General features: G+C 39.0%; 1 protein-coding gene across 4 annotated transcripts in view; it reads right to left on the minus strand.

Annotated features, from left to right (window-relative positions):
* The window catches only part of NSMAF (neutral sphingomyelinase activation associated factor), a 45,833-nt gene that overhangs the window by 663 nt on the left and 17,340 nt on the right, over nt 1–27,830 (minus strand). The window contains exons 15-31 of one of the 4 annotated variants that reach the window (XM_083359805.1): nt 27,308–27,398; nt 27,108–27,171; nt 26,955–27,006; nt 22,101–22,221; nt 21,704–21,835; nt 19,814–19,856; nt 17,564–17,727; nt 16,369–16,477; nt 14,631–14,695; nt 13,829–13,896; nt 10,626–10,693; nt 9,825–9,948; nt 8,834–8,914; nt 6,932–7,082; nt 5,746–5,848; nt 5,158–5,267; nt 1,697–1,791 (exon numbers count right to left, since the gene is read on the minus strand). In XM_083359805.1, coding sequence (XP_083215931.1) covers nt 1,697–1,791; nt 5,158–5,267; nt 5,746–5,848; nt 6,932–7,082; nt 8,834–8,914; nt 9,825–9,948; nt 10,626–10,693; nt 13,829–13,896; nt 14,631–14,695; nt 16,369–16,477; nt 17,564–17,727; nt 19,814–19,856; nt 21,704–21,835; nt 22,101–22,221; nt 26,955–27,006; nt 27,108–27,171; nt 27,308–27,398 — 1,641 coding nt within the window. Of the gene's footprint in view, nt 1–1,438; nt 1,792–5,157; nt 5,268–5,745; nt 5,849–6,931; nt 7,083–8,833; nt 8,915–9,824; nt 9,949–10,625; nt 10,694–13,828; nt 13,897–14,630; nt 14,696–16,368; nt 16,478–17,563; nt 17,728–19,813; nt 19,857–21,703; nt 21,836–22,100; nt 22,222–26,954; nt 27,007–27,107; nt 27,172–27,307; nt 27,399–27,830 lie in introns of those variants that run through there. The other 3 variants (XM_083359806.1, XM_083359804.1, XR_014492139.1) reach the window with 3 other exon arrangements.

Genomic DNA, 27,830 nt, shown 5'->3' on the forward strand with positions numbered 1-27,830 from the left:
CGCAAAAAGTTTAAGAGATTCATTGAAACAGTATATTGTAATTTTAAGCACTACAGTATACAGAGAGGTCAGCATTTGAATGGGACTCAGCAGTGAGTATGCGAGCACATTATATACTGCTCAAAAAAATAAAAGGAACAGAAAATAAGACATCCTACTATTAAATACAGTACACTGTGTTGTTTAAGTGTTCCCTTTATTTTTTTGAGCAGTATACATTGGTTTGCAGAGAGGGTGAAAAAGGATTCATATTTTGATCTGGCCAGTAAACCATCACCGTTGATAAATTTCTGAGAGATTAAACTTGACTTAACTGAAGGTAGAATGATAATGACTGTCATTTAACATTGTTAAAATATTTATTAGTAAATGAAACACTACCCAATCCAAACACAGATACCAAGGGTCAGTGAAACGAGAAAATTAGTGAGAAATGATGAGCTCTCTAGTGCATGTGGATGAGAATTTTAAACTCCACTTTTCCACAGCACTTGATAGTGATTTGAATGCCAAATAATGACAATATGTAGATAACTCCTTAGTAAGAAGGTGGGAAGGTATTTGATAAGGAATGGGTACTAGGCCATGAAAATAAACATAATATTCTAACCTTATGAGATGATTTATATCATTCCAAGCAGCTTTATAAAGAGACTCCCAATAAAAATACAGAATTGTCAAATTATTGATTTAGCAATAATTGCTGTTTGACAGGGAGTGGTCTAGGGTGAGATAGTAAAAACATGATCATATTGGGATGGAAGTTTGGGAAAGCATTTCTGTCAGGTACGTTGAATAAAATCTTGTTAGTTAGAAAGTAGGAGACCGTGGATTCTTAGGCACAAAGCACACTGGTTCACTTTGGCCATTCATTTCCCCTTTTAGCCCTAAGTAGAAGACAATGGCAAACAAGCCCACTAATTTCCAATAAAGATAAAATTTACTGATTGCAATGTTGGCAAAATACTGCCAAAAAACCCTCAGGGTTTGTCTAGGCCAGACATGTCAAACACAAGGCCCGGGGGCCGGATCCGGCCCGCAAAGTGGTTTCATGTGGCCCGCGAAGCCATCCTGGAAACAGTGAGGGAATGGCCCCCACTGCCTTGGCCCTGGCCCAGAGACCCTCCTTCTGCCAGAGACCCTCAGATCTGTCCCACTCCTGCCCAGGCCCCCATAGGCACCCTTGATGCGAACGATGTAGAGCTGGCCACACCCACCCAGTAGGCCATACACACTAGCCACGCCTACCCAGTAGGCCACGCCCACCCTGGTCATACCCACCCGGCCCCTTGAGGGCAACCGCAATGCTGATGCGGCCCTCAATGAAATTGAGTTTGACACCCCTGGTCTAGGCAGTCACCAGGCATCAACACTGACTTGAAGGCAAACATGCACAAGAAACAATATATAGGATAGTATGATTTCAAGTTAGAACATACTGGTTACAGAAAAAATAGTTTATTTCCAACGGAAGTATAAGACAAGTACCCCAAGCTGTTACAGTATTACTTCAGTAAATAGGCAAGTGCATACACATATCTGTAACGTGTTCATCAATACACAACAGGAATTTGGGGGGGGGGGAAGGGGACCAGAAGTTCTGTCTGAACCATAGAAAGCATTTTTACATTTAGGCAAGGTCCTTTTAAAATTCTGGTTTAAAATATTAAGGATTGAGATATCAGAGAAAAAGCACTTAGTATTGTTGCTTCCAGAACACGATTTGTCTGTCTTCTCCTCCAGTAATTATATTGCTGCACTGGTCATTCATCCACATACAAGTCACAGCACCTAAGGAAGACACATATGCAAGTCATTCAGATTGATCATTTGCAACCACCTTCCTCAGACTGCTATCTACTGTTCATAATTTTATTCCAACTACAAAGGATATTAGCTCATAGCACCTATGAAATCTACATTTTGAGAAGCAAGTTATAGAATTTGTCATATTTAATTATAACAGGAATTATATACCAAAAGCTCCCAAGCTAACCTAAAATTGGTGGGACATGAAATTGTCCTCCTACAAACTGTTGATTAATGAACAGGAAACAGTAAAAAGGAATATCATGCATCCATCTATTGGCAAGGCAGGGTATTCTTTTCACACATCTAATTTGGGACTGGTACTTTCAAAACTGTTAGTAGCTGTTGGAAGTTCAGGGTTGAAATGAGGGGTCCTTAGTGGTCTCTGAGCTTGGTTGTTTATTTTTTGCAGATGTTTCATTACCCAAACTAGGTAACATCATCACTTCTAATAAGGAGTGGGGTTTGCTGCCATCTACAACATACAGTGTAATGACACAACAGCCACTACGTAGGACAAACAGGAAAAGACAGGCTGATTGCATTCATGAACATCAATTAGTAGTCAGAAGACATGTTGAAAACTCTTTAATTTCATAACATATGGACAGGCTTAACCATTGTTTCATCTATGAAACTGACGATCCTAGACCAAGCCAAGTCCAAAAATGCTAGAAGCTTGGCACTCTAATAAATTAGCCATCAATGGATACATAGACATAAACAATATCTATTCTACGTACTATGCAAAAGAGACAACGAGTCAAAACCAATAAAAAGACCAAAACATCTCCCCATCAGCAATCAGCACTCAAGATGAGCATATATTAACTGCAAAATTAACACCAGACCAACAATCAAGAAGTAAATAGTACCGCAATCATGGGACTGCCAAACAAGCTAACAATAAGCAGCCCAACCAAAGAAGCTCAAAGGCCACCCCCACCAACACTGACAGGGCAAGACACTAGAATATAAACCGAGAGTAAACTTCACTCCTAGCACTGATGATATTACCTAGTTTGGTTAATGAAATATCTGCAAGAAAACAACCAAGCTCAGAGAGCACCAAGGACCCCTCAAAGCCAAGACAGAATAATTTGAGGTCAACATTGTTTCTGGTTTTTGATACTTTTTGATTAGTTTGTATTATTTATTTTATTTTATTTATTTTATTACATTTTTATACCGCCCTTTCCCGAAGGACTCAGGGCGGTTTACAGGGTGATTAAAAAACAAAGATACAAAAGTTAAAAACAGATTAAAAAAAATTATATTCGTCCCTGCATAAGTAAAACCCCCGTTAAAATTAAGATTAAAACTAAAATTAAAATTCTCAGCCTGGGCCAGAGAGCTCAAAGAGCCAGGTCTTCAGGTCCCGGCGGAATGAACGGAGGTCGGGGGCAGTCCTCAGCTCCACTGGTAGCTGGTTCCAAAGGGCAGGCGCACCCACTGAGAAGGCCCTGTCCCTGGGTGTCGTCCGCCGGCAATCTCTTACCGGTGGCACCCTGAGAAGACCCTCCCTGTGGGAGCGCACTGGACGAAGGGAGCTTGATGCCGGCAGCAGGTGTTCCCTCAGATATCCCGGACCCAAGCCATTTAGGGCTTTATAGGTCATCACCAGCACCTTGAATCTCACCCGGAGGGCAACCAGGAGCCAATGCAGCTCGTGGAGTAGAGGTGTTACATGGGAGTATCGGGAAACCCCCATCACAACTCGCGCGGCCGCATTCTGCACCAGCTGAAGCCTCCAAGTGGTCCTCAAGGGCAGCCCCATGTAGAGAGCGTTGCAGTAGTCTAAACGGGAGGTCACGAGTGCATGAGTGACTGTGCGTAGGGTATCTCGGTCCAGATAGGGTCGCAACTGGCGCACCAGGCGAACCTGGGCAAAAGGAAAGCTTTTGGAAAGCACATTAGCCAATAACAGGAAAGAGAATGCTTTTTAAAAGGTATTTGCTATGGGGATTGTGAATATAATATTTTACATTCCTTCCTGTTTGGTAGGATGAAGGCAACAGTGTTAATTCCTTGTAATGTAGCCTCTACACCAAGGGTCTTCAAACTTGGCCCTTTTATGACTTGTGGACTTCAACTCCCAGAATTCCTCAGCCAAATCATAAAAGGGCCATGTTTGAAGACCCCTACTCTATACTGATAGATGGGGAAGAAATGGAGGTAGTGACAGATTTTATTTTCCTGGGCTCCAAGATCACTGCAGATGGGGACTGTAGCCAAGAAATTAAAAGACGCTTGCTCCTTGGGAGGAAAGCAATGGCAAATCTAGACAGCACACTAAAAAGCAGAGACATCACCCTGTCAACAGAAGTGTGTATAGTCAAGGATATGGTCTTCCCAGTTGTAATGTATGGCAGTGAAAGCTGGACCATAAGAAAGGCTGAGCGCCAAAGAATTGAAGCCTTTGAACTATGGTGCTGGAGAAGACTCCTGCGAGTTCCTTGGACTGCAAGGAGATCAAACCGGTCAGTCCTAGAGGAGATCAACCCTGACTGCTCTTTCGAAGGCCAGATCCTGAAGCTAAAACTCAAATACTTTGGCCACCTAATGAGAAGGAAGGACTCACTGGAGAAGAGCCTAATGCTGGGAAAGATCGAGGGCAATAGAAGAACGGGACGACAGAGAATGAGGTGGCTGGATGGAGTCACTGAAGCAGTAGGCGTGAGCTTAAATGGACTCCAGAAGATGGTAGAAGACAGGAAGGCCTGGAGGAATGTTGTCCATAGGGTCGTGATGGGTCGGACACGACTTCGCAGCTAACAACAACAACAACACTCTATACTGAAGATCCTGGTTTGCTTAAAATTGTCTGAAAATGCTCAGGCTAAAGGCTGCCCAGAGTCATAAAGAGAAGCCTATAAATCAATTTATAGGGAAGCCTATAAATCAACAAGTCAAACTGATAATTTTTTTGCCCCTCCTATATCCATTCTTAAAAGTTCACTAAATGTTTTGGGCAGTCAGATTCTGTTGTCTCTACTTTTTTCTTGGTTGGAATTGTTTACAATCACAAGCTTAGTAGCTTCAAAAATGTTTTGCTTATTCTAAGCTTTACCATACATATAACAAAGGTCATGAACCTTATGAGCCAATATTGTTTTGATTTTCCATTGAGTGGTTTAATAGAATCCTTAACAGCAGTACTCTGTCTTCTTTCTACAGTATACAAGTTTTTAGGATTCTTACTTCTTGATATCAGGATCAATAATTTAATACAATAGTTTAAGAAGCAAGAGAAAGCTGTAAGGTGAGTGTGCACTTTATCAAATATTTAAGGGCTTCAGAGATTTGAAATGTCATCAAGAAACATTTTAAAAATATATTCAAACATACCTGCATGTCCCAGAATTTTTCCTACTGTTTTTCCTCCAAGTATATCCCAAACAAACAATTCTCCTGACTGACTTCCTGATAAAATTATGTGTCCATCCCACTTGAAACATCTGCAAAAATAAGTTCATCAAACCAAAATTGGTTATCATTTGGTGTTATATAATTATACTGTCGCCAACACCTACACGTTCCATGGTTTAATAAACACAGGCATTTGTTGCTAAGAAAGTGTGGTTTCAGACTGTAAGAAAAGAAAATGTATTTGTATTTTGGTGTTAATTTGGGAAATTAAAGCCATGACTATAATCAAATGTACCCAAGCTAAGGAGGTAATTTAGATGTTTTGCATCTTCATATTTCTCAAACATTAAACTTTGTGCTAACTTTAGAGGAATGAGCCCAGATCACAAAATTCATCTATACCTCCCCAGGTAATCTTATGAGATGAATCTTATGGGTCCCATGTTGAGACAATATATACGAAAAAGTTTCAAAACTTGAAATAAATAACTAATCTGTTTCATATACAGGATAGAGTTTTAACAATATTTTTTTAAAAAAATAATTAAAATTGGCAAAAGTGATTACCTTTGAATCTGCTCCAAGACTATAGAAGAGATAATCATTCCAGTTTGCACATCTGTTACTTTAAAACAGGCATCTTCTCCTGTGCTTAATAGGTGCCGGCCATCTATATTACAAGAATAGCTACACTGGGTATTTAGTTCAAGTATTTGATGTTAATTACCTTGTCTTCATTATAGAACATAGTGCTTCAATCCCATACATGATTTACCCAAATAAAATTCAGAGAGACCTTCAACTCACAATCTGTAATTCCTCACACAGATACAATGATATAATTATTTTAGGTATTAGGTATATTGCATACTTGACTGTGCCTCAAACCCTGATATCGTAGTTCAGTTTCAGGAAAATTAGCTAGTTGATAAAAGAAAGATGCCCTCCAAATTACAGTTACTATTTTGACTGCAGGCATGCAAGGAAAAACACCTGCTATAAGTTGATGTCTTTCTTCTGTGAAACAACTAATATGCTCCAAATTACTAACATAGAAATGCAATGGAAGGCAAGCTAGTAAAGGTGATTGAAACTTTGTTACAGCTGCTATTGTGTTTTATGATTATAAAACCCAGATCAAAATGAAATGATTGGGGTGGGCTACTTACTGGCAGCCTCAATCTGTAATCCATTTACTGAAGAATAAACTAACTGAATATACAGGTGGTCCTCAACTTATAACCAAAACTGAGCCCAAACTTTCCATTGCTAAGCAAGAGAATTGTTAAGGCAGTTTTGCTCCATTTTTATGACCTTTCTTGCCACTGCTGTTAAAGAATCACTGCAATTATTAAGTTTGTAACCCAGGCGTTAAGTGAATCTGTCTTCCCTGTTGACTTTGTTATAGTCACAGAAGATGGCCTCATGAACTTGGGACATTGCGACCATCATAAATGCCAGTTGCCGGGTGTCCAAATTTTGATCATGTGACCATGGGGATGCTGCAACATTTTAAGTGAAGCCATAGGTCTCTTTTTTCAGTGCTGTTGTAACTTCAGATGATCATTAAACGAATGGTTCAAAGTCAAGGACTACCTGTGATGGTCCTTGTTTCCGCAGCAACACAAACAAGTGTTGTATTGGAATTGTATGTTTCCAATCCAGAATTAGATAACAGCTTTGTTTATCTATCAGGGTGCGTGTTTTCCTTGACAGAATGGGTATTTAAGAAGAACATTTGAATTACCCATACCAGGACTGAAAGCAACATCCAAAACAGTTCCTGAGTGGCATGGAAGGTGATGCAGTATAGAAGCAGCAGTAACATCCCAGATACTAATCGTTCCATCTTTTGTTCCTGATGCTAGCAGGGTATGTGCAGGATTCAAGGTGATAGTTGTTACCTAAGTAATTATGTCAATGTTATTAATTTGCATGTTATTAATAATAGATACAATGATAAGTAGTTTTCCACACATTCTCTAGGATACTGAATCTTTAAGCTTGAAACACTCGAACATTTAAAATTATATGCATACTTTTTTCATAACTGGGGGTATTTCAACGAAGGATTATTTCACAGAGAAAATGAGCACAAGAAAGATGGGATTTGCCATCTGCAAGATGATGGCTATGTTGGTAAAATCAAAACTCTTATTTTTTTATGTCTGTCATATGTAAAAATAGGCAGAGATTTGCCTGCATCATTGTGGCCACTATCTTAACTTTTTTATTATATGCTGCAGATATCCTTGAATCTCTGGAAATCTGCACTGGAGGATTGCAAATGTTTTGAAAGAACAGGAGGAAAACAACAGATTATTGTCATTTTCTTTCACTTAACATTCACTGTTCAAAACAAAAGCTTTCAAGATATATGCCAAATTTTACAAAACAAATGATTCTTCCAGTGCAAGTGAGATGTGATGGCATTAGGACGATGGCTATACATGACTTAAACATTTGGGAAAAAATATTTCAGACTGCTTCTAAAAAGTGAGGACACACATATTTGCTAAATATGAAAGTAGTCCCTATTATCTCCGGCTTCTGCCTGAGCCTGAAAAAGGAAGATTGTGTATACTGTAAGAGTCACATTAATTTTAATCAAGAGCCTTCTTAAAGCAATCGCCCTTGTGCAGAAGCCAGAATAAATACAGTAAGCACTTTTTACAGACAAAAAGGTTTACAAAATATCCAAAGCACTTCTTTCATATAATTTGCAAGGAAAATATCCTAGTTAGAATTCTGATTAGGTATAGTATACAGAAAGAACCAGATATAAGAAAGCAAGATCCATCAGGTAAATTCTTGAACATATTTTTCATGGCCATTGAGTCCCTCGAGTCCAATTTTCCACTTAACATAGAATTCCAGATTAAACCAAAAACAAATTCAAATTAAACATAAAGTTTCTGTGGCTCTTTATGGTAACAGTGATGAAAGAATCAATATATTCTCAAAACAATACATATTCATCTTTCAGTAATTTATGCTTATATTTTACTAAGATGAGACATTTCCAAAATCTCTTCAAAATTCTATATTTTGTGAAATTATCTTTAAATATCTATGTATTCTGGCTAATTAACCACTGTAAAAACAATTTTATTTTTTAAATAAAATCTATGTTTTACTAGGCAATTCCATTCCCAAAAGACGTCCTACTGTGGATGGAAGGAAGAATATTCATATTATTCTATAGTTATAATTTTTTAGATGGGATTTGAACTTTATTGTTTATAAAGTACTACATATACAAGTTTCACTAAATAAGGTTGAGAAAAGAACCTTACAAGAGAAAAGAAACAAAAGATTTGTATAATCTTTTTCATATTACACTTAATAATTGTATAAAATGTACACTATATTTCCAATTCAGACCTCCTAGACTATATTTGCACATTTTAAACAGAATCCTACATACAACAATCTGTCCCAACCAAAAAGTTTAGATATATGAAAGTAGCCAATGAAGCGATTTTTTTAACATTTTAAACTTAAAATTAAATCTATAAGCATAAGTAAGCAATCATAAGAGCGTATTTACTTAAATCATTTTAAAAAGTAATCACATTTATTGATCAAATTTTTGATCTTCGGATGCGAGAGTCAGGCAATCAATCTGAAAAGAGTTATGTATCTTCATACTTACACTAACATCATGTTCCAATTCAGCAAGCAATTCAAAATGTTTCTTAGTGTTTAATAATTCTGTTGGATTACAGTGCCACACCTGGGACATAAGATACATAATGACTAGAAATATATAAGCATTGCTTTCACTCATTATGCCATTCATAAAAGATATAAGAAATTGGGGGGGGGGGAAACATGGAACTTTTTTTTATATAGAAGTAAGATTATTGCATACATAAAAAGAGAAAGATTTGACAATACCTACAACAGATCAGTGACAATATTCAGAACCTGCTGAATTGGCCAAACTGACTTATTTGATTATAAGAAAAATATCTACATTTATTAGTGACTTTATGGACTTTTTGAATTTACAATTTATAGTTTTGATGATTAGATAGAATAGATGATAGCAAGAAGAAAGTAACATTGTAATTTTAGACATACAGAGCTCAATTTATAATTGTGCTTACAAGCAAAAGATTGGAACCCATTTATTTGTATCTTTATTTCCTTCTATTCTTTTTATCTACTACTTATTTTCTTTTTGCACAATTTATGGATAGAAAGTTTTGGCACTGTAATAGAAACCTAATGTTGCAAAAGGGACAGATTTTGAATAGTCTCAGTTATCCAATTACAAAGTTTTTGTTACAACTTTTTTTTACAGATGTATGATATTTCTAAAATTAGCTGTCTCCAGATGCAATGGACTGCAACAATCCAAAATTTCAGTCAGCATGAGTTAAATCCTGAAAATTGTAATCAGCATGAGTGAAATCCTGAAAATTGTAGTCAATTTATATTGTACCTAGAGCATGGGTGTCAAACTCACCACGTCACTTCACGACATATCACAACTTTTTTCTCATTGCCGGAACTGGGGTGGGCGTGGCCTCCGCATGATGCAACCGGCCTGTGGGCTGGCAGTTTGACACCCCTGATCTAGAGGGTACTTGGTAGGAAATAATGACCTGCAAAATGTCTTCCATCACAATCATACCTACTTTTACCGTTGAATCCCAAGATGCAGAATATAAACGATTATTATGCCAACAGATCTTGCTGACAGCATCGTGATGGCCTATTAAGGTATCCTGTTGCCTTCCAAAGGCTACTGAGTAGAAATAGCTTTTAGAAATTAAAAAGAAAGGGATTTATAAATACTTTGGAGGCAATTTTATTTAGAACAGTACATGCACATACAAAAGTAAGCCAAAATGTAGTTCTTCTCATTTTTCTATTTTTAAAGTATTTTAAACAGCATTTATATTTGGGATTGTCCTGTCAATTAGTTTCAGTGAAAAAATCCTCTAATAAGGCAAATATTGCAATGTCAGCAATTAACAGCAGTAGATAGTAGAACTTATTTTGCTCCCTGAGATAAAGAACAAAACTGCACCAATAGGTTATTGAATCTTTTGTTAACCTTTGTTGTTCCCAAAGGCTAATTTAAGGCAGTGTTGTAAGAAGTCTGTGTAACATAAAAATCTCTCCTTAACAGCCTGCTGCCATTTATCAGCTGCTAACAACTGCTTCATTCAAAGATTTAGCCATGGTAGAAATAACTATTCCTGTCAGGAAAACCTGGCCAGATCTGGTCACTGGCGTAACCCATTGTGCAACAGATTATATCAAATTATATCCAATCACACTTGGTGAATAAAGAATTCTATTCTATTTCTCATGTACATGCACAATCTTTTGCATCCTCAAATTCACTTGAACTCAGATCATGGAAAAACTGGCCCCAATAAAAGGAATCATGAAGTAGTGCTGTATATTTAGGAATGTGTAAAATCACGTACATATTATTGTCCCATGAAGAACATACAACGGTGCTATTCCCTGGTAAGATTAAACAAGATGACAAAGCCTATAACAAAATCAACAAGAAAAATGTTGGTTCATATTATTAAATTATATATTACATATTAAAATATATTTTGTATTTTATGGATTCAAAAGCTATTCTTTTCTATCTTATGGATTCTAATGGATTCATATGAACATTATTTTGATGTGTCTAAATCTTCAAAGGTAGCTAAAAGAAAAAAGGGTGCCATATAAACTGAAATATTCCCACTAGAGAATTATTAATGCATTACTCTTTATGTAAAAAAATCATTAAATATAAGTTCAAACAAGATCACCTAACCTAAACTTTAAAAAAAAGCAAATGCACTCTTAAAATGCAACAGCAGAAAAATAGTGTGAAAATCAAGAAAATTAATCATTCTTGAGATAGTCATACCATATTTAAAATATTGCTTCCATTTCTGGCCATGTTTTAAGAAAGATATTGACAAACTGGGATCTATCAAGAAAACAGCAATAATGAAAAAGGATCTGAGAAGAAACTTCTGGAAACTATTATTTATTTATCTATTTATTTTTGGGACTTATATGCCGCCCTATCTCCCGAAGGACTCAGGGCGGCTAACAACAATAAAACACAATAATACAAATGTTAAAAAAGATTAAACTAACAAGCCCCAATGATAAAATGATAAAATATTAAAAATATTCTACTTAAAAATCCCTATCGTCAGTCCAGGTCAGCCTGATGGAAGAGAAATGTTTTAAGGCTGCGACGAAAGGACCAGAGATCCGGGGCCATCCGGAGCTCAAGGGGAAGTTGATTCCACAGGGCCGGTGCTCCCACAGAGAAGGCCCTCCCCCTGGGGGTCGCCAGCCGACATTGTCTAGCCAACGGCACCCTGAGGAGGCCCTCCCTGTGTGAGCACACCGGGCGATGGCAGGTCGTTCCTGGCAGCAGACAGTCCTGCAAATATCCTGGGCCTAAGCCATGTAGGGCTTTATAGGTAAGAACCAGCACCTTAAATCTCACCCGGAGGACAACCGGTAACCAATGTAGCTCACGCAGGAGGGGTGTAATATGGGAGTATCGGGATGCTCCCATCACAACCCGCGCGGCCGCATTCTGCACCAGCTGGAGCCTCCGGGTGGTCTTCAAGGGCAGCCCCATGTAGAGAGCATTGCAGTAATCTATACGGGAGGTAACAAGTGAATGAGTGACCGTACAAAGAGCATCTCGGTTCAGATAGGGGCGCAACTGGTGCACCAGGAGAACCTGGGCAAATGCCCCCTGGCCACAACTCCTATATGATCTTCAAAACTGAGTCGTGTATCCAGGAGGGCGCCTAAGTTGTGCGCCCTATCAATGGGAGGTAACAACTCTCCTCCCATAACCAAAGACGGAACCTCTTGGACTAAACGAGATGCTGGTACGTACAGCCACTCAGTCTTGGCCGGGTTGAGCTAGAGCCTGTTCTTCCCCATCCAGATTCGTACCGCTTCCAGGCAGTGGGACATCACGTCGAGGGCATCACTGGGTCGGTTTGGGGTGGAGATGAAAAGCTGGGTATCATCAGCATATTGATGACACCTCACCCCGAAACCACGGATGATCTCACCCAGTGGCTTCATATAGATGTTGAACAGGAGGGGAGAGAGGACCGACCCCTGGAGCACCCCACAACTAAGGGGCCTTGGGGTTGACCTCTGCCCTCCTGCCAACACCATCTACGAACAAGGTAGGAGGAGAACCACCGTAAACCGGTGCCTCCCACTCTCAACCCCCCAAGACGTCACAGCAAGATACCATGGTCGATGGTATCAAAAGCCGCTGAGAGATCTAATAGGACCAGGACAGAGGAATAACCCCTATCCCGGGCCTGCCAGAGATCATCCACCAGTGCGACCAATGCCGTCTTCGTGCTGTACCCGGGCCTGAAACCCGATTGGTACGGATCCAGATACTAAGTTTCCTCCAGGACCAAAGGGAGCTACCATGCCACCACGCTCTCAACAACCTTCGCAAGAAAGTGAAGGTTGGAGACAGGACGAAAGTTATTTAAAATAGCTGGATCCAAGGCAAGTTTCTTGAGGAGGGGCCTCACCACCGCCTTCTTCAAGGCGGCAGGGAAGCACCCCTCACTCAAGGAAGCATTAATAACTGCCAGGAGCCAGCCTTGTGTCACCTCCCGAGCTGCATAAACCAGCCAGGAGGGGCACGGGTCCAACAAACAAGTGGCGGCACTTCTCCCCATGATCCTGTCCACTTCATCCAGAGTCACAGGATCAAACTCCTCCCAAATATTATCGGCCAATATTGTAGGTGGTGGATGTACTTGATCTAAAGAAGACTGTGTGGATACATTATCCACCCTGACTCCCAAGCATCTGAATGACTGCCTTATAGTAGATGGGACCGCCTTGTTCCAGAAGCCATGAGAAACAATGGATTTAAATCAGAAGTAGATGGGCATCAGGAAACATTCCATAATATGAAGTAAAGTACAACAATAGAACGTAATGTCTCTGACTATTTGTCTATTATTCAATATCCAATCATTTAAACAGAGGCTGAATGGCCACTGTTGGGGATGCTTATAGTAATGGTTTCTCCAGTGGTGGGGTTCAGCCAGTTCGCACCACTTCGGCAGAACCGGTACCTAATTTTTTGTTGCCCAGGCCCAGAATGGACTTCCGGAAGTGGCATCTACACAGAGAACTGGTTGTTTACGTATTTGAATCCCACCACTGGGTTTCTCCACTCAGCAGAGGATTACATTAGATAATCTCAAAGGTCCTTTCCAACTCTTCAGATCCTGCGAAACCACCAAACCTTTCTATGAATGGAGGTTGAAATATCACCACTTGGCAAAGAGGATGTCATTTTTACATCAGGCCTTTAACTACTGTATGTGTTCCTAATGGAGACTGTATGCCCTAGCTTATATCAGTTTCTTGGCTTGGATTTGAAAGGAGTATTATCCTGGCAGGTCAGATTCAAAAGCTTAAGATTGGCACTGGGCATCAAGAAGCTTTGTATATTTTGAAACCCACTTCAAGATCCAGTTTGCAAGTAAATCAGGCAGCCTCTAATTCAGCCTACATAGATTTCAGCTGTTTTCTGAATTATAGTCCCAACCAAATTTTGTGTACAAATCTAAAAAGGCTACAATAAAGGCTTGGAAGAACTGACCATGTTTGAGAAAGATATACTCCTTTGAAGCATTTTTGAATCTGTAGAAAACATCTTCAAAGTTGAATCTAATGTAAATGATGAAAGAAAAAAATAATAAGAACTGTGCTCATTTAAAGGCATTCTTCACCTTCCAGTATGAAAAATCAACCTAGTTGGGATACAGACTTTCAGTTGGCAAAAAAATAGGTGTTTGTGCAGTCCTGCATATTGATGGATAAGCAATAAGTGCATTTCTTAAGCAATGAAAAGGCAATATTTTTATATTACTATATAAAATATATTAAAAGGTAAAACATTACTGTCTTTGAATGAGCTTGTACAGGGTGAACTTCAACTTCATTCTAGATTTATTTTCACTGAACATAGAAGGAATATAGGTTGTTTTATAGATGCAATTAAACCAAATTGTCTGTACTTTTGCAAAACGTGGTGTTTGTGGCAAGCATGCTAATCTCTACCTTGTTCTTATATAAAGCCACTTCTGTTATTATATTTTTCACCTAGGGAAAGTATTATGCTACCCTAACTTTTAATATTTTAACAAAAAATTGTCCACACTTCTGCTTAAATAAGGAAGTTAACTTCTACACCATGTGATTTTTTTTGTAATTCCACAGAACTATGCAACAGCTTCCTTCCTTTCTGTTAATACATGCATTTAATAATATATACATATTAAAATGTTCAGACAGTCTGTGAATCTTTGGATCTTTCTGCAGACCATAACACTTGCCAATTTAAATGGCATTGTAACATTTCATATTACTTGAAAGTAGGCACCTGAGAAAGGATTACTCACCTTGAGATGTAGTAAAGATAGAAGATTGATTAGAAGTAGAACACATGGCAATTCCAGTTATTGGCCTTTTCAAAACAAAATCATGTAATTTATTTAGTTACTTTAGACTGACTGAAAACATACACCAGTGTTTCCTGAAGTGTCTAACTAAGGATTTTACTCATTACATTTAAACCACCCGGGAATTCTAAATTTGATATTCAGATGTAAATCCATCTATATTCAATGGATTTACTCCAAAGAAACTAAAGTAAGCACTTAACTCATAAAGTCTTAAAGGAAGAAATATTTACAACATTTCAAAATTGCAGGTATCACATTGATTCGAAGTGTAGGATGATTTCTCATCCCTCTGCTTTCAAAGTGAAAATGGTCAAATAAACTTCCCAATGATAGTCAGTTAGTGCTGGTGATACCTGAATTAAAATTTCAACATTTAATTGCACAGAATTTATCTTTTCTCCCCCTTGGCTCAGTTCAAAACACTTGTTTTAGCTGTTAAGCTCTGAACAACCTGACACTTTGATTTTTTTTTTACAAACAACTTTTTCTTATCTAGGATTTATGTTAGTATCATACTTTCACTCCATGGATTTTGTATTCTATAAAGTTTTTTTTAAAAAACAACAAACAAAAAACCTGGTCCTAATTTTTTAAAAAAAATTTTTGACAAAAATATCTCTTTTTATGCTGGAAAAGCTGTTCCCAATGTGTTTTGAGGTTTATCTGTTAGTATTTTTCCTGTCTTTGGGAGTTCCTGTTGTGAAAGATTAACTACTGAGGTATTTTGGATTATATTAAACTACAGTCAAAATGCAAGAAATATATCAAGGTAAAGTTTATTGCGAAAGCTGGGCTGAAAGAATACTTTTCAGCTTACAGGTTCAGCTTGAAAATTTAGATAAAAAGCTTGCTAAAGTAACAATGGTTTTAAAGGATGGCAATCAGATGCAAGTAAAAGCATTACAAGATTTACAATTAAATGGATTGGAATATAACTTGCTGCCAGCAACCCTGAAAGATGAGGTGGACTTGAAAATTACAAGTTGGTTAGAGAATTCTGAGAAAGGATACTTTTTTGTACAACAAATGCTGTGGAGATACACACCACAGACAATTATGACTCTGGGGGATAAAATCAATTGCTAGAATGAATCCTGATTAATATCTTAAGGAAAAGCCTTATCACTAAGAATCAATTGAGGATATTTGATCCTGGACGGGCCAAATAACAATGATTGTGGTGACTTATTGTAGAACAGAAGCATTTCTGCAAGTCAAATACAATAAATAGATTGTTATCAGAGGGTTTTGAAATTTAATTTAACTGTTGGTTTTATCTGTTAACTATGGTTCCATACAGTAGACTGATGTCAGGCTAAGTGGGTTGGGTAAACGTTATAGAAATTTATAAATTGTGTGTTTGCTTTGCAAGGGAAAGGAGTTACTATTTTCGAAATATATCAGTATTCAACTAGGGGGGACAATTTATGGATATGTCTATTTTAGTTTTTATGCACTTTTTGGATATAGTCTTTATTTTTGTTTTTGTATTTTTCCCTTTTTTTGGAGTTTTATTTTAATGTTCTGAATAAAATTTAAAAAAATGACAAAAAAGAAATTTCCTTCCCTATGCTAAGCACTTCATTTCTTGTAATAGGGTTGAAGTTCACTGGGATGAGTTAAAATATTTATTGTGTCGTTTTATAGAATTGCCCATCTAGCTGCCACAATTTACCCTTTGTGGATCTTGTATTGCCCATCAAGTTTTAAACTGGCCATGTTATCCCAGGAAAGTAAGATGCTCTCTTCTGTCAGATCCTCAAAAGATTCTTCACCTGGAGAGACTGACAAATATAATAACGTAAACTCAATGTAATCAAAAAATGAACATTTTCTATAGGATGTTATTTCAGGGAACAGACAATTCAGGCCTTTTCACATTCCCTTCTGTCCTATTTTTTCTCTCTTAAATAACCCCCTGCCCCCTCACAGTTATAATGTCCTTTAGGAGGCACCACATTATCAATTTCATCCTTATAGGTAATCATCAGGCGTGAGCAGCCAGAGGTTATTCGATGCGGCTCAAACCTGGTAGTGAATTCGGGGACCTTTACATTTGGATGGCTACATACAGCACATTAGCTGTAAGAGCTATCTGGGTCCTGGTGCTGAATAGTTTGCAGGAAAGGATATAAAACAGCTATCAGAATGGAATATGCAGCCCACCTTCCTATGAAGTCTCAAAACAGAGAGGTAACATGTTACATTATATCATCCCTCCAGGTATGGAGTTTTACTAAGGGTTTAAAAATAGTATCAGTGATAGTAATACAATACTGCAAGCAATCCTGTTGATCATCAAAACTATCTTTTAGTGTTTTGTTAATGACCGTATGAATGGAACTCACAATTAACTATATTATTATATAGCAGGTGTAATATAAAAAGAATTCAAAAAGAAAAACCAATGTTTTTCCAGCTCTTCCAATAAATGCTCTCTTCCTTATGACTCTGTTGCACAAAGGGTAATTCAAATGTCATCACCTACCAACAATCAACTGCTGCAAATCAGGTCTAATTTTATCTTTCCAATGTTGTGAATTATACTTCATCCACTAACAATGATCAGTACACTTTGAGTTGCCCATGCATATCCTAAAAGATGGCATCCTATAATAGCTGCCTCTCATTTTTGAAGGTTTTTTCAAAAACAATGAACATGCCATTTTGAATGTTTGTGAACATTAATAACTATGTTCTCCTAATGAATCATATACTATTTTTCACTATATCCTGTTTCTTAATCATTTGAAAATTTTGTTTAGCAATTTTTTTAGATTTTGTTGGATAAAGCAACATAGATTAAAAAAGGGACTGAAACAGACAATATGCTAAACAATAAGAAGAATCTAAAAGTCTACAAAATTTACCTGAAGATTCAGTCATAGAAGGGCTATGGCTGGATGCTTGAGACCAACTTTTTAATTTTGGGATTATCCTTCTTGGATGTGGAATTGTGAACAATTGTTTTGGAGTCTGTCCAAATTCCAAGATTTGCGTCAACAGAGCTACTCTTTCATTTGTGTCCATAATGCTTCAGAAGAAGAAGGAAAATGATCTTGCATTGTACCAAGAAAAACATCATAGTATATTCAATATATATCTGTGGAGACTCTCAATCATCCTGGTCATAGTTATCCCAAAGGTGCTTTTTCCAAAAGGCAACTAAACTTTCTTGGGTTTTTTTCTTTGAAAAATTCTTGAGAACTAACAACCTTCCCTCAGATTGCTAATAACCAATTGACTGCAATGAATAGACAAAGACAAAGAACTGACACTTCTTGGATGAGAAGTGAAACATTTTCCAATAAAAAAAACAAGAAAATCCAGTTACCTTTTGAAAAAAGCACCTTTGGACATATTTATTACACTAGGTTAAATCTGTATGTTTCTACCAATAATAGTTTAAGCTGATAGGATTGAAGATACAGAACTTTGTCTCCTTACGTCTGTGGCAGGAACTATAAAGTTCACTAAATTATTTCCAACAAAATAGAAAAATGAGGACTTTCATTCCACCCCAAATAAGTGGCAGGAAATGCAAAGGGATGCAGACACTGTTGTTGAAAGGACAGCTGTGAAGACTGTGACTTCGAAGAAGCTGCTTGTCTGGTGAATTTAAAAAGGCCTTCTGTTTCTTTCTTTTCCTCTAAAGCTTTCTTGTCTGTCCTTTATCCTTACTCAGTTGTATTTCTTCTCTTTCCCTCCATTTTCAACCAATAACCTATTGCTCTTATTCTTATTTTTGTTACTTCTACTGGAAACATAGAGAAAAATCTTATCGTTGAATGGATGGTATTTACACATGAGGGTCATCTTATAGGCAATACATTTTCTTGGACTGTTTAACTAAACATACATTTATAGACTTTTCTGTTCTGCTCTTGCCTTTTATATGTCCTATGTACACATTTAGTGAGGGAGGAAATCTTCAGAAAACCTGAGGTTATATATGTGGGCAGGAGGAAATTTTTCAGCAACTGGCAACCCTAAATTGAGAAAGGGCATTTTTCCTATTATTTTTTTCTTTTATGTCTGCTCTTCCTTTTTGGAGATAATCTTTTTAAATTTAGAGTCAACTTCATTTCTAGTAAACAGTATGGAATGAGAATCTGCAGTGTTTTTCCAACTCCAATTTAAGTACCTTTACAACACTGAATTAGATAGAATTGCATATTTCTTAAACTAGCAAAAAAGATTTACATATATCAACTACCTAATTGTGAAATTAATTTATGGAAACACAACTCATATGCAGATTCCACAAACTCTTCAAAATGGCCTGAAGATTACCTTGAAATGTATTCTGTTCTTTAATCAGCCTTTTCCAACATCACCCTTTTAAAAACTATTTTGATAGAAAGCGCTTCAATGTTCACACCAAAATTGTCCTGTTCAGAAGGCAAACTTTGATTTAAACAAACCAAGATCTCAACACCAAACTTGAAATCAGAGAGGAGTAGAAACCTATGAGCATCTTTAACTATTCTCAGCATGTTTATAAAATCAGGAATGTGGCATTGAGAAAGGCCCAATCACTGACTTTATTAATTATTTAGGTGTGGATTTTGAAGCTTTCCAAATTGGACATCCCATTAAATGTATAGGATTATAAGTGGGCTACGCACCAAAATGTTGCAGTATTCAGTGATCCTACCCAGGGTTTCAATCAAGTAGTCATTCCCTTTTCAAAACTATGCCATTGCTTGACCTCTTCATGCCCACCTCCAGTTTTTTTGTACCTCCTCTTTGATCAGGCATTGGAGCATTCAGGATATGGAACATGCTTTGTGTTCAGCATACTATTGCTGAACATGCATCTTGCTCCATTCTTTTTAGGGTTTTTCCTAAAGGTTACTTTGCTGATGATGTGCTTTTGCAAACCTGAAGATTGTCTAAAGACTGTCAGTATCTCCTTTGAGTGCATACAAGATACCTCAGAATTCATGCTAAAGACTGTATTGGGGCAATACATTTTTTTCTTTTGGGGGATGAGTGGGGGTTAAGCACCATACATAGCATTCTCTCAAAGGGAGATGTATAAAATTTGTAATTAAAACCAGGGTTTGTAAAAGAAGGAAATGAATGCTATATTCTTACTATAAGCATATAGAAGTTACCTGTTCAGATCTACTCCTCCTTCATAGGTCAAGGGATGAAATACTAAAAAAAAAGCAGAGAAGTATGCTGCTTACTTGAAAATACAATTGCTGTGGCAAGACTCTTTATCAAGAAGCATTCTGCAATCTCTCAAAAGAAGATGCTGTGTCATTTGTACACAATAAATTTCAGCTCTATTCAATATCAAGACAAATAGCAGTCTCTGAAATATTTTTTTTAAGTTCTAATTCTCTATAACTGTTTAACATCCAAATAGTCTTCTCTTTATGATCTCTGATGATGTAAATTTCTAACACTTAGATACCTTGTGCTATATAAATATTGGTCTAGCTTTCTGAAACAGAATTTTAACCCATTTCTCCTTCTTCTGTCAATTATCTGTTATCAGACAATGCTAACAGTGCCTTTGAAGGCTTACACTACTTACTTCTCAGAGGTACAAGCTTTGATTATGTGAAGGGATGTGTTGTGTATTGAACAAATCACATTTTACATAAACACCGTGAGGAGAAAAGCGCGGCAGCACACTGACAGCTGTCAAACGGGCTGCCGCTCACTAACACGCATGCGCAGCGACCGGCTGACAGTGACAGCTGTCAAAAGGCGGCCGCGCAGGCACAGCTCAATGACAGCTGTCAAGTTGCCGGAGGCCACGCATGTGCAGTAGCGCCAAGCTGTCAAAATGTTGCTACCAGCTGAACAGAGGCGCGGCAATTGTTGACAGCTCGCGGCTGTCAAGCTCGCCGCCTGATTGGCCACAGCCACGTGGCGGGAGAACGCCGCAATGTTATTGGTTGTTACTTATGCAAGTTATGTATAAATAGCAGGGAACCCCGGCCGTGTTCTTTAGCCGGTGCTCCCCTTCAATAAAGGTCTGAGAAACGTGCCTGCTGCCTCACGCTAATTCAGGATGTCTAGTAAAGCCAAATCTATTAAAGGAGGGAAGGACAGCTGTATTCAAGAACCAAGAGGCAGCTTGAGCACCAGTCCAGTGCTAAAAGACAACTCCAGAAACCACAAACCCAGCAGGTTTTGACTTTAGTGAAAACCTGAGCACAGAAGGGAGGCCACCTGGTATTTGAGGAACAGAAACTAGGAATGTTTGTAGGATCATTATCCAGCCTTAAGGATCTGGGAGGTAGAGAAGCTGCCGAAGACAATGAAAAGAGTGGAGGAAGCAAACAGCAGCTTAGAAGCCAAGGAGTGCCTAGCTGCAACTGAGTGGAGCCAGCAGGGTTTGTTTTTTAATCCAAATCCACTAAATCAAAGTATATGATATAAAAGTTTTATTGCAGAAGTCTTAGAACTGAACTTCCATTGCTACTTCAAGTAGCAGTCAGATATGGTGGATACTTTTTGACTGGCTTCTTAATGAATACTGTACATAAGCAACCCGCTCTACTTTAGAAGGATCTTACTACCTTAATTACAATGGAAACATATTTGTCTCTATTCAGAAGCAAGCCAAACAGAATTCATATAATTTACTTCCATGTATATTTATATAAGATTACAGTTATGACCTATAACTGTAACTTCAACAAAAGAGAACCTTAAATTTAATGAGGATATAATCAAGCCAGACTGTTTCATACAACAAAAATCGGCAATACTTACAAACATTTACCTTGCAGCAAATATTACTTAACATAATAAAATTTATTTATGAGAAAACTTATCTAGAATCATGCCATTAAAAAGTTCTTGAATCTGTTTTCATTAGCATTATAATTTATAATAGATATGGAAGAGAATTTGGTACATTATGACATTTATGTGTTCAATAACGGGTAGAGTGTGTCAAAGAAGTCCTAGTATAAGAGAACACCATACAGCTGAAAAATGCAAAAATAACCTTTAAGAACTTTAAATATCTATATCAAAATTACCATTCTGAGCTGCAACAGCTTCATTGCCCTTCTGCTTATAGCCAAACACAAGATCAATCCATTCATGGAGATGTTCTGACACATACTGGCTTTCTAAAGCATCTTGACTCTTCTGGAGAAAATCATTGGCATCTGAAATAAATAATATCCAAATTTCTTGCATGTTGTGGACAGCACGCCTCTATTCACATTTTCCTGCCTCCCTTAAAAAACTAATTAAAAACACCATAAGAAGCTTTGGGAAATCATATTAATCAGCATTCAGAATTTTGTAGCAATCATCTTTAAAGCCCAGAATAGGAGAAAAATGGGTATTATTTCACAACTTTAAGGAATGTATGACAGCAAATCTCTGGAGCAGAATCCAGATAATAGTTACACCTAAAATTTTATTTACCTGATGCCCAGGGAGGAAGTTCTACATTGTCAACCATCTTTCCTCCTTGTGTCTTCCCCAAGTCCAGTTTCAGATTATTTAATAAAAAACTAGAATCATTTTCATAGAACTCAGGGATTAACTGGATAAAAGAAAAGTGGGGAACTGTTAGCAAAGAAATAAAATTGTATTTATATTCATAACAGCATTACAGTAAAACATTTACTAGTGCTTATTCATGCTTCTAAACCAGCACAAAGAACTATCACACAACAGACCGCACTCTTTCAAAAAGAAAATCCAAACCTGACTAACTCCTAAAAGAAGGCAGACCACTAGTCCCATTCTTGGGTTGAATGCACAGTAGGAATTGGTAGAATGCACTATTGGCCATTTATTTTTAAGTGTGGGCATTTGTCACCAATATGTCAGAACATCAAAGATGCAGCATTCACATTAATTATGAAGTTATCAGATTCAGACTACTCCAAGTAAACTATTAAGCTACAGTTGGCATCAGGAAACCTCTGTGGCAAGTATTGTGGGGTTTTAATTTCTTACTTTAAAATATCAGCCCAAACTGGATATCCTTTCTTACATGCCAGCAACAGATTGGTCAGGTGAATGTCTATTTGGCCATCTTTTAAAGTGAAATAAATGAACTCGAAGTGTGTGAATTTAGCACACTTGATTCCACAAAGAAAAACAAGAAAGTCCTGTTGCCTCTTGAAAAAGCACCTTTGATACAATCATAACCTGGATGACTGAGAATCTCCACTGACACTTGATTCCATAGTACAATGATTTATATTAGCCACCATCCATATATCCACAGTATATCTTAAGCTACACTAAAACTACCTTTTCTTGAATGTGTTTACAGGACTCGAGGCAGTGTACAGGGCAGTTAAAACATGGTATACAAAGTTAAAAAATAAATTAAATTAAGTTAAGTTAGCCCCAACAAGATAAATTCTAAAGTTTAAAATCCCAATCCCTCAGTCCAGGCCGGCAAGCTCAAATAACCAGGTTTTCAGGTCGTGGCGAAAAGAGCGAAGGTCGGGGGCCATCCGGAGCTCAGCAGGAAGCTGATTCCAGAGGGCGGGCGCGCCCACAGAGAATGCTCTCCCCCTGGGGGCTGCCAGCCGACACTCCCTGGCCGATGGCACCCTGAGGAGGCCCTCTCTGTGGGAGCACACAGGACGATGGGAGGTTGATGCCGGCAAAAGGTGCTCCCGTAAATAATCCGGACCCATGTCATTTAGGGCTTTATAGGTCATCACCAGCACCTTGAATCTCACCTGGAGGGCAACTGGAAGCCAATGCAGCTCACGGAGCAGAGGTGTTACATGGGAGTATCGGGAGACCCCCATCACAACTCGCACAGCCGCATTCTGCACCAGTTGGAGCCTCCGGGTGGTCCTCAAGGGCAGCCCCATGTAGAGAGCATTGCAGTAGTCTATTCAAGAGATCACGAGCGCATGAGTGACTGCATGTAGGGCATCTCGGTCCAAATAGGGCCGCAACTGGCACACCAGACGAACCTGGGCAAAAGCCCCCCTGGTCACAGCTCCTATATGATCTTCCAAGCTGAGCTGTGAGTCCAGGAGGACGCCCAAGTTGCGAGCCCTATCTATGGGGAGTAACACCTCACCCCCCATAGTTAAAGAAGGAACAGACTGGGTTACCCGAGATGCCGGTATGTACAGCCACTCGGTCTTGTCGGGATTAAGTCGAAGCCTGTTCCTCCCCATCCAGACCCTAACTGCCTCCAGGCAACAGGACATCACGTCGAGGGCATCACTGGGTTGGTTTGGGGTGGAAATAAAAAGCTGGGTATCATCAGCATACTGATGATACCCGACCCCAAAACCACAAATGATCTCACCCAGCGGCTTCATATAGATGTTGAACAGGAGGGGCGAGAGTACCGACCCCTGAGGGACTCCACAAACGAGAGGCCTCGAGGCCGACCTCTGCCCCCCTGCCAACACTGACTGCGAATGACCCAGTAGGTAGGAGGAGAACCACTGTAAAACAGTGCCACCCACTCCTAACCCCCGAGGCGCCGCAGTAAGATACCATGGTCGATGGTATCAAAAGCCGCTGAGAGGTCTAATAGGACTAGGACAGAGGATCAACCCGTGTCACGAGCCCACCAGAGATCATTCACCAGTGTGACCAATGCCGTCTCCATGCTGTACCCGGGCCTAAAACCCGATTGGTATGGGTCCAGATAATCAGCTTCCTCCAGGAACAGAGGGAGCTGATGTGCCACCACACTCTCAACAACCTTCGCTAAAAAGCGAAGGTTGGAGACCGGACAATAGTTGTTCAAAATAGCTGGGTCGAGGGCAGGCTTATGTATCAACTGTTTTTATGGGCATGTATTTAATTACCTTTTAATTTTTGTAACTCTGTGTTTTATTCTTGCCCTGTACACCGCCCTGAGTCCTTCGGGAGAAGGGCGGTATAGAAATATTAATAAATTAAATTAAATTAAATTCTTGAGGAGGGGCCTCACCACCACCTCCTTCAAGGCAGCAGGGAAGCTACCCTCCCTCAAAGTAGCAGTTATTACTGCCTGGAGCTAGCCTCGTGTCCCCTCCTGAGCTGCATACACCAGCCAGGAGGGGCCTGGGTCCAATAAACATGTGGTGAAACTCAGCCTCCCCATGATTCTGTCCACCTCTTCCAGAGTCACAGGGTTGAATTCTTCCCAGATAACATTCCCAAGACCGCTCATCTCCCCCCGTCAGACTCCGCCCAGTTGGAGTCCAGACCGGCCCAAATCCTAGCAATTTTGTCCGCCAGATGCTGACTAAACTCCTCGGCACGACCCTGCAAGGGCTCCTCCCTCACCTCCTGATTAAGGAGGGAGCGAGTCACCCTAAACAGGGCGGCCGGGCGATTATCTGCAGACGCGATGAGGGCAGCGAAGCAGTTGGACTTCGCTGCCTCCATAGCTGCGAGATAAGACCTCGTAAAGGTTCTTAACTGCAATCGGTCAGATTCAGACCAGCTCGATCTCCAGCAGCTCTCTAGGCTCCGTCTCCGATACTTCATCTCCTGGAGCTCCATAGAAAACCATGGAGCCCGCCAGGATCTGCACCGGGACAGGAGCCGCATGGGCACAATGTGGTCGAGTGCCTCAGTGGCTGCGCTTTCCCAGGCTTCCACTAAGGCATCGACCGGGCTGTGAGCAAAGATGGCAGGCACGGGTCCAAGCGCCACCTGGAACCGTTCAGGGTCCATTAGGCGCCTGGGGCGGAACCACCTGGTCGGTTCCGCAACCCGGTGATGAGGTGTGGCAAAACGGAAGGCCAGCCACAGGAGGTGATGATCGGTCCATGACAGGGGTATAATAGCTGGAAATCCCCCTCCCAGATCATCTAACCACCTTCCAGATAAAAAAATAAGATCGAGTGTGACCTCCCTCATGAGTCGGGCCCTGAATTACTTGGGTCAGGTCCATGGCCATCATGGAGGCCATGAACTCCCGAGCCAACCCCGACGAACCTCCCAGGGATGGCAGGTTGAAGTCCCCCAGAACCATAAGTCTGGGGAACTCAACCGCCAACCCCGAGAGGATGTCGAGGTCGTCGGGCAGGGCTGCTGCTACACAGGTAGGCGAGAGATATGCCAGCAACAAACCCAACTGAGCCCCAGGGCCACATCTCAGGAGGAGCGACTCACACCCGATTATCTGAACAACGGTAGCCTCCCGCGGACATAAGGTCTCCCTCACAACCACCGCAACACCCCCGCCCCTACCCTGAGCCCGAGGCCGGTGAAGCACATGGAAACCTGGTGGGCAAAGTTCAGTCAGAGGGACACCTCCCTCTGGACCCAATCAGGTCTCCGTAATGCAGGCCAGATCCGCATGCTCCTCTTCAACCAACTCTCGGATAAGTTGTGGATCTCTATTGCACATATTAATGCAAAGGTTCCATGAATTCATTAAAACACAAACACTCAGCAGAACACAACACAAGCTTTTTAATATGGGAAACAGGAATGGAAAATATTTTCATTTCTCCCTATAATGGCTTTTATGCCCTCTAGCTCAACTTTATAGAGCCTCCAAGAAGATAAAAGATCATGAAGATTGCTTTCCCAATCCCATGAGTATTATTGAAACTCCACTAAGTACTATGCTGCTCGATAAAAGCCAGCAACTGAAATGATTATATATAAAATGGCAATGATGTTGAAGACATATCCTTCAATTTTTCTCTTCAAGATGTCATGCCATTACTGATATCATAAAGCCTATGTTTTATTTTTTGGCAGAAAAAAAACAACATAGATAAAAGTTGCTATATGTTACAAAAGAAAGCCCAAGTTTTATAAAGCTTATTTCAACTGTGTTTATACCACTTCAATCACGGTAGCACTTAATGTAATCTATAGTTCTACCTACCCATAGCAAGGGATATTTAATTACCAACATTCATTATACAACATATCTTTTGGCTTCAAATGTTGATTCAAACTGTTTTTATTTAAACATCTAACAGATGTTTAGATCACATTCTGGAACATCAGGCTCATGATGACTTATTGTAATATGATAAACATGAAGCGTCTATCAGGCAAAATTCTCAGTGAATAATAAAAGTATATTTCAGCTTGTCACATTGAATTTATTCCATGGCTGCAGGTCTTTAGAAGAAATCCAGTATCATTTATTATCTTAGTCTTATAACTAGGGATGCTAACAACTTGGGATTTTCTGTATGATAGGCCCCAAAAGTTGGGGTAACTTCCTAGATTAGATGGAAATTCATTTTTAGATGCCATATCTGCAGCATCTCAATCAGCAACATAAAGAAAACCAATTACTACAGACCGAAGTACAAGAAGATAATTTACCTCTTTGAAGTCTGTTGCGCCATCTAAACAGTTCTTCCAGGTTTCTGCAATACTAGATAAGAATAGTACAAAGAATAACCAGTTGTAGTTTAAAGCAACACTGTGTGACAAACATAAAAGTTAACTGAACTGGTTGCGAAATTTAGAACTAACCTATTGAACATTCTGTCAGGATGATCAAACTTTCCATTTTGTAAGCAAAGCATATGCTCTGGTGCTATAAAAACAAAAGAGTGTATATATATATATATATATATATATATATATATATATATATATATATATATATATATATATATATATATATATATATATATGAGATATTCTTTAAAATACTTCTGCATATATCTTACCAACTCTGACCAGGTAAAAGAGAACATAACCTGGTGATGAGTAGTGGCTGCCATACATAAATTTTGGTTCTTGCATTTCTTCATAACGTACCTATCAGTGCAAAAAAGGCAAAAAAAGCACAGGGGGGGGGAAATGGGGAGAATCAATTCAGTGATAAAATTATTCTATAGTAATTACATGGAGTTTATATTATTTGTGCACATTGTTCCATGACTGAAATGAGTCACTGACACAACCATATATTCAATCTCAGTGGACTGCTACAGGGAACAATTCCAAAATATATTATATTTCAGACATGCTTAACTCCAGTACTACTTGGATGAATTCTTCCCCATGTCCAGTAAAAAAAGATTCTTTATATGTACAGTATAATCTGATCCTAAAATATTTGAAAAAATACCTATCAAATCACTGCAACCTGCATATAAAAACACCCTTCTCTTGTATATACTAAAATGTTTTGGTAAAATAGGCTTGCTTTATAATAAAAAATAGTTAGAAATATTCACATATTTAACT

The sequence above is a fragment of the Vipera ursinii genome (assembly GCF_947247035.1).
Source record: "Vipera ursinii genome assembly, chromosome: 3".
Lineage (NCBI taxonomy): Eukaryota > Metazoa > Chordata > Lepidosauria > Squamata > Viperidae > Vipera > Vipera ursinii.